The 6587-nt window shown below is 33.2% G+C and overlaps 1 protein-coding gene across 1 annotated transcript in view; it reads right to left on the reverse strand.

Moving 5' to 3' along the window:
- Window positions 1-6587, reverse strand: part of SI (sucrase-isomaltase) — an 86407-nt gene that overhangs the window by 43948 nt on the left and 35872 nt on the right. The window contains exons 15-19 of the mRNA XM_012808109.1: window positions 5615-5769; window positions 4796-4880; window positions 4276-4332; window positions 2585-2709; window positions 803-891 (exon numbers count right to left, since the gene is read on the reverse strand). Of these exons, the coding sequence (XP_012663563.1) occupies window positions 803-891; window positions 2585-2709; window positions 4276-4332; window positions 4796-4880; window positions 5615-5769 (511 nt within the window). The remainder of the gene's footprint in view (window positions 1-802; window positions 892-2584; window positions 2710-4275; window positions 4333-4795; window positions 4881-5614; window positions 5770-6587) is intronic.

A 6587-nucleotide genomic window follows, 5' to 3' on the forward strand; every position in this document is an offset into this window, starting at 1 on the left:
TCTTTAATATATCTGAGGACTAATAAGGAAAAATATAAGCTAACCTGTCTTTTTTTTTTTTTTTGCGGTTTTTGGCCTGGGCTGGGTTTGAACCTGCCACCTCTGGCATATGGGGCCGGCAGGCGCTGGCCCCTAACCTGTCATTTTTTGTGTGTGTGCACATAAAGTACATAACCAAAAACCCTCTATAATCAGAAATAAGATTTTTAAAAGCCCTTAAATTTATAAAGAAAGTTGTAATAGAATAATTAAATGCAAACAAATTTACCATGGCATAAATAAACATTAGCATAAAGTAGTCAGTTTTATAATTTGTTTGGTATACAGAATTCATAAGAAATAAAATAAAATTCCGAAGCATTCATATGATGACATTTTTACCTCAAATTTTTTGACACTAATTAACTAAACCGCTTAAATGCTAGAGTTTTTTCTTTATGGTAACATTTTAGTTTTAACCACTACAGTAATTTAAAGCAGTTAAAAAATATGATGCAATTTTTATATCTGGAAACTCTTTGATCATTTTAATTTTTAATATTAATCTAATAGATAAAGATAAAATGTCAATGATTTTTAAAACAAACCAATAGACAAAAAACTAGATATTTTAATTAAATATGTACAACTCCAGTAAAAATGTTAAATTGTATGACATCATCTGAGACTTACAACAGATAAACCAACAGGAATTAAAAATGCAAATTTGTGGTGTTTTAAAATGTATGCAACCTATGTAGATAAAGTCAACATTTTCCATCATCAGAATGAATATGCGGAAGCAAGTAACTGTGGGACTTACTTTTAGTTTCTCCATCATCCCAGAAGAGGTCTCCGGCTGCAGCATTATTTTCATCTAATGCAACTATAAGTCCTAGCGGATTCTTACGGCTATTAAGGAAAATTAGGTGTATAGGTGATTCAAAATAAATATAATAAAACCTCCTGTAAATAAGTTCATTTCAACCTATTTCATGTTTGTTCATATGTATCAATAATTTTTAGTATCAATTTTCTTATATGTATGCAGAAATAATTTTTTATATACTTAGAAAATAAAGGAATAAATACAGTACTGGATTTTTTTAAAGGCTGAAACACCTGCAAAATTGAAACAGTGTAACATTTTAATTCAAAAAGAAAAAAAAAAGTGCTGTGAATGTTCAGTTCAACCTGTGTAACCCTAAGGTGCAATGCATTAAGTCTGCATCTTACACACAAAGAATGAGAAGTATAATATGAAAATTTAAAAAATGCTTAGTCAAAACTCTAATTACTTTGTAATTGAAGATAATTGCAATAGGACAAATGAGACCTATGATCAACAGCAATATTTTTCTCATTTTTATATTGCCATAAAATAGTATTCTTCGCACCGTACAATCAAGGCACCTACTCAATACAGAATATATTCCTTTTGGTATTTGTTTTCCAAATTCTATGTGTATCTTGTTCATTAAGTACAGCTCGAGAGTATAGCCATTTTTTAGAGCATAATCATAAAATAGTTACATTATGACAGTCGCTAATTGTAGAATGCCTAAATTACTAATACACATTCATTCTCTCATTAAATTGTTCCCTCAACAAATGCAGGAAATAGAAATCTTATAACGACCTATCCACATATAGATTTGGGGAACAAAGCTGCAGCGAGTCAAGCCCCCATTTTTATGGAGTTTATAGCATGAGGAGGAGCACTGTACACAAGAAAAAGCAAAGCATATAATTTCAGATATCTCTAATGTTAAGGAAAACACAGCAGGATAAGAAACAGGAGCGACTCCCTGTTGGGTATTTCAAAATATAGAAATGCATGTGAACTCAAGACGAGACACTCTGTGCTGTTGAGAGTCACAATTTACAAGTTTCTTCTATTTTTTAAAATATTTCCTCTATTTTCTAAATATTACTTTTACTGAACAACTTACTTATTTTTTCCCTAACCTAAAATATCCACATATTTTTATCAACTTAAAAATAAAAATAAAAATTAGCAGGAACAAAAACCTGTGTAACTTATTTTTTTATAGAAATTCAAGTATGTAAAAATAGACACATTATTTGCTCAATTATATAGCAAATGTAATAGTCTATGTTATTCAGTATCAAAGATTGTCTTCAATTGCACATATTTAATGGTGAATATAAGTAAAGCTTTGGAACAAGAGATGAATTTCTAATCAAATTACAGAGGAACCTGTGTAAGTTGACCACCCCCGGGGCCGTAAGAAACTGGTCAATGTACAGAGGTGGTCAACACCAGGACCAGCTGTACCGTTCAGGTCAGACTGTGTGGTGCACATCCAGTCTGTGGAAATGAGGTCGACTTCAGGAGTGGTCAATGTAGAAAAGTTGTCAACCATGGAGGTTCTACTGTGTATTCATTTATTTAATTTAAAACATTTGTAGCAATATATATAATTTGACTATTTTAAACAATGACAGTTATAGTTAAATATTAGTTTTCTATGTCAACTATTATTTAGTAATAAGCTAAACATTAAACTCAAGTTCTTAAAAAATTTATAAAACGTCAAACTTTGAATCTTATTTCAGATCTTTCTAATGATTTTCATTTTACCTTGCTGTTGTTGTTACATCTGGTTCTTGAATGGGGATGATATAGCCGCCTCTAAGGTGTAACCCAATTTTGTCAGCCGGCAGATACATATTAACACGTTGTTTTCTCCACGGCCTTTTTGCACCCTAATATTCAGAAGATAAAAATATTTTTGTGTTATTAGTGAAAACTTTAAATTCTATAAGAATTAAAATTCATGCATGGAAATAATTTTTTACCATGAGCAATTCATGCTTTCCAAATGAATATTAATATATTTGTTTATCTTCTACAGAGAATTATCTTTTCTACTACTGAACAAAGCAGAAGAAAAGTAATTTTAATTTCTCAAAAAAGCAATCGATGTAAATAAATTAATTTCCTATCTATAACAATTAACAATGCCATTATTTAGCTCTACTTTTTATTTTTTTTGTTTTGGGTTAAAATTAACCTTGTCTTTAGAAAGGATTTTCTTAAAAATTATTGTTTCTATAAAAATAAAGGATCTACTTTGCAAACTTAAGTAATGCCTTTTAACTCAAGCACAGTGGCTCATGCCTATAATCCTAGCACTCTGGGAGGTCAAAGCGGGTGGATTGCTTAAGACCATGAGTTCAAGATCAGCCTGAGCAAGAGCAAGACCTTGTCTGTACTAAAAATGAAAAACTGAAGCAAGGGGATCTCTTGAGCTCAAGACTTCGAGGTTGCTGTGAGCTATGATTCCACAGCAGTTTACCCAGAGCAACAAAGTGAAACTCTGTCTCAAAAAAAAAAAAATGCCTTTTATTAAAATACATACTTCTTAAGAGGTCTTGGTCAATGGAAAAAAATAGATTATGTGTATAAATGCTGTTATCTTGCCCTTTCAAAGTTGAAATGATGAAATGAAAAGACTTTTCCAAATGTTAGGATATGTTATATAAAAACCATTACTAAGATTAGCTCAAAACTCAGTTATTTTGTCAATAAGATAAATATGTAAAATAGGAAAAAGCATAAAATCATTTCTTCTTTAACTACTGCGGACTTTTTACTTCCACCATTTAGAAATGAATGCTATATCTTTATATTAAAGACTATAATTTCATATTAAAGTCTAGTTCTTATGTAATAAAGGGTATACTTCAATATTTTTTACTCATTTCTCAAATATGAAATTATTATATATTATGATATTAAAAGTAATAGAAATGCTACAAATAGATTTGCTACATCACCCTCAACCGCACCCCTCAGCCCTGCAGCACTGGATTCTCACAGGACAGTGGCGCTCAACTTCCTAATGCTGCCGCCCTTTAATACAGTTGCTGTGGGCCGCGACCCACAGCTTGAGAACCACTGTCATAGAAGCACAAACCCCACTGTAAACTGCGCGTGTGAGGGATCTGGGCCGCCCGCTCTTTATAAGAATCTAATGCCCCATGATCTGAGTGGTTCTGAGGACACAGCAACACTTTCGTGTGTCACCACCTCCCACCCCAATTTTAGAGCTCCCGCTGGTTGTGCATTCTGGTGATTGTATAATTATTTAATTATATATAACAATGTAATGATGATAGAAAAAAAGCACACACTAAGTGCAAAGCTCGCGAACAATCCCAAAACTATCCCCCTCCAACTCCAGTCCATGAAAAATTGTCTTTCATGAAACTGTTCCCTGGTACCAGAAATGTTTGGGGCCACCATAAACGTCTTTTAAGTTTACTTACAGTTTCATAATCGTACCAGGTGGCGTCAGGGATGTAGGCGCTCACTGTATCTACTCCCTAAAACAAAGCAAGATCATACAGACTTGGTTAGTCTAATTTTTAACAGAGAGAATCTTGTCAAATGTTGTAAAAGAATTTCCCCTGTGTTTCTAAGCTCTATATATTTCCTATAGATTACAAGGCTGTTTTACTGGCTTTAGACAGTATCATAATGTAAAACATACCAAAAACAAAGAGACAAAGATGAAGTTAAATGAGTGGCAATTAAAATAATATGAGCATGTACGTGTATTTTTACAAACCGCACAGCCACTGTGCCCGTGAACACACTTATTTGAGCATCCCTCCGGGGACAGCTACTTTAAAAAGGAGGTAACAACCACAGACCACACTCTACTGTTTCTCCATCATTTTCATGTGATCACCTGGATTTCAAATTGCCCTTTATTTACAATACAGTGTGTATTTTGTTATACAGAATTTCCTTTAAGTAATACATTTATTAAACTTGTAGACGCACCTGTCTTAAAACAGGAGTAATCAGTAATGCGGGGCCCCACATAAACTCCAGGTCCTCAATCCAGCTGTTGGTATCCTCATAAAACCTGAGAACAAAGATAGCACTTAAGATATAATGAAAAGGTAGGTTCTTCCAAATTCCTTATTCAGTTTACCATTTTAGTTTAAAATAAAGGAAAGGGAAGGGAGGGAGGCAGGGAAGGAAGGAGGAAGAAGGAAATTATCTTGTACTCAAAATTCTATCATAGGTGATAAGGTTACTTTTTATCTCTAGTAAACAACTATTCTGTTTAATTATTTTTCTTTCATAAGATAGGTTACAAAGTACAAAGAATCTTTCATATTCTACTTTCGTCTCTTTAAACCCCTTTGTTGTAGACTTTTAAATTGATCTGGATTGGAAGGGCCTTTAAGCCATTTCTTGAGGCCTTGCTCTGTTGATGTCATGAAGAGATAAACACAGATCACATTTTTGTAATTGTTCTATAACACCCTCTGTCTATATTTACATAATGTTACAAATATTTCCTTGATATGTTTTCAATAATTCCACGGTTATCTTTCTGACTGCTATAATTTTCCTAACATAGTTTACATATCTTTTTTCCTGTGGTTTCTATTAATTCTCAATTTGTTCCTATTTTTGTCCAATCTATCGAGTTAACTATTTTTATTATCATTTTAGCTGATCAGATCAAATACGCAAATGTAAAATAAGCAGCAGAAAGGTAGTTGATACCTCGATTTATATCCATTAATCTTCTCAACATACACTTGAATATACTTTAAAAGATATTATACTTTTAATCATTGTACTCACTCGTGAAGAACTGGTCTTGCTACTGTTTCTCCAAACATATGGGCTCTATAAAACAGGGTATAGAGGAACGGTAGCAGTGTGTAGCGAATACTCAAATAGTGCCGGGATGAATTGACCAAAAGAGAATTCTGTCCAAAAAATGCTGGGTCCTGATGCTGTGGGAAAGAAGGAGAATTTACAATAAGAATGCTAAAGTGTAAAAAAAATTAAAATAGGAGAAGCTATTCTTAAATTGTATACATTTTAGAAATTTTAATTTTATAAGTTTTAGCTTTTGTGCAAAAAACAATACTAAACTTATCCCTATTTCATCATCAAGGTGTCTTAATATTTCCAGGTTTTGTGTTTTCATTCTGTTATATGTTTTAATTAAACTTAAGTTTGAAGTGGATATTTCAATATTTTTAAAACAACACAGTAAAGAATGTTGATTTACATATACACACTCAGAAAAGATGAAATGCTTTTAACAAAACTGAATTTTTCACATGTTAATAGTGGTAGAATGAATTTCTGAAACATGAATTATTTCCACACTTTGCAGTGTGACTTGTTCGTCCCCATCCAGTGATAGTGAATGGCGCCTCCCACCTCTCCACCTGGAGCTCAGTCATGTGAACTGTTTAGGCCAATGGGATGTTATTACATTGATATATTCAGGTGAAGACATGAAATGTACTAGCCTGAGGAATTACCCTCTTTGCTGCATTTCCATTAGAAAAATAAGCTCATGTAGTCTGCTGGCTCAGGACACAGGGAACAGAACTGCCCGCCAGCCCACAGACTTGCAATTCGAAGTACAGCCTTCCTAAACTCAATCTCAATCCACTATCTCAGCCTAGATGTACTAATGGGGGTAAGGTTATTAGATCCCCTGCTTTGGGTATCAAAATCAACAAAAGGTTTCTACTGCCTCCTTGATGAATCCCCCACTATGTCTGTGCTGAAGCCTGTTTCCCTTGGGTTGCCTCCA

This window comes from Otolemur garnettii, unplaced genomic scaffold (assembly GCF_000181295.1).
Source record: "Otolemur garnettii isolate 467f Iridium unplaced genomic scaffold, OtoGar3 scaffold00084, whole genome shotgun sequence".
In the NCBI taxonomy this organism is placed as follows: domain Eukaryota; kingdom Metazoa; phylum Chordata; class Mammalia; order Primates; family Galagidae; genus Otolemur; species Otolemur garnettii.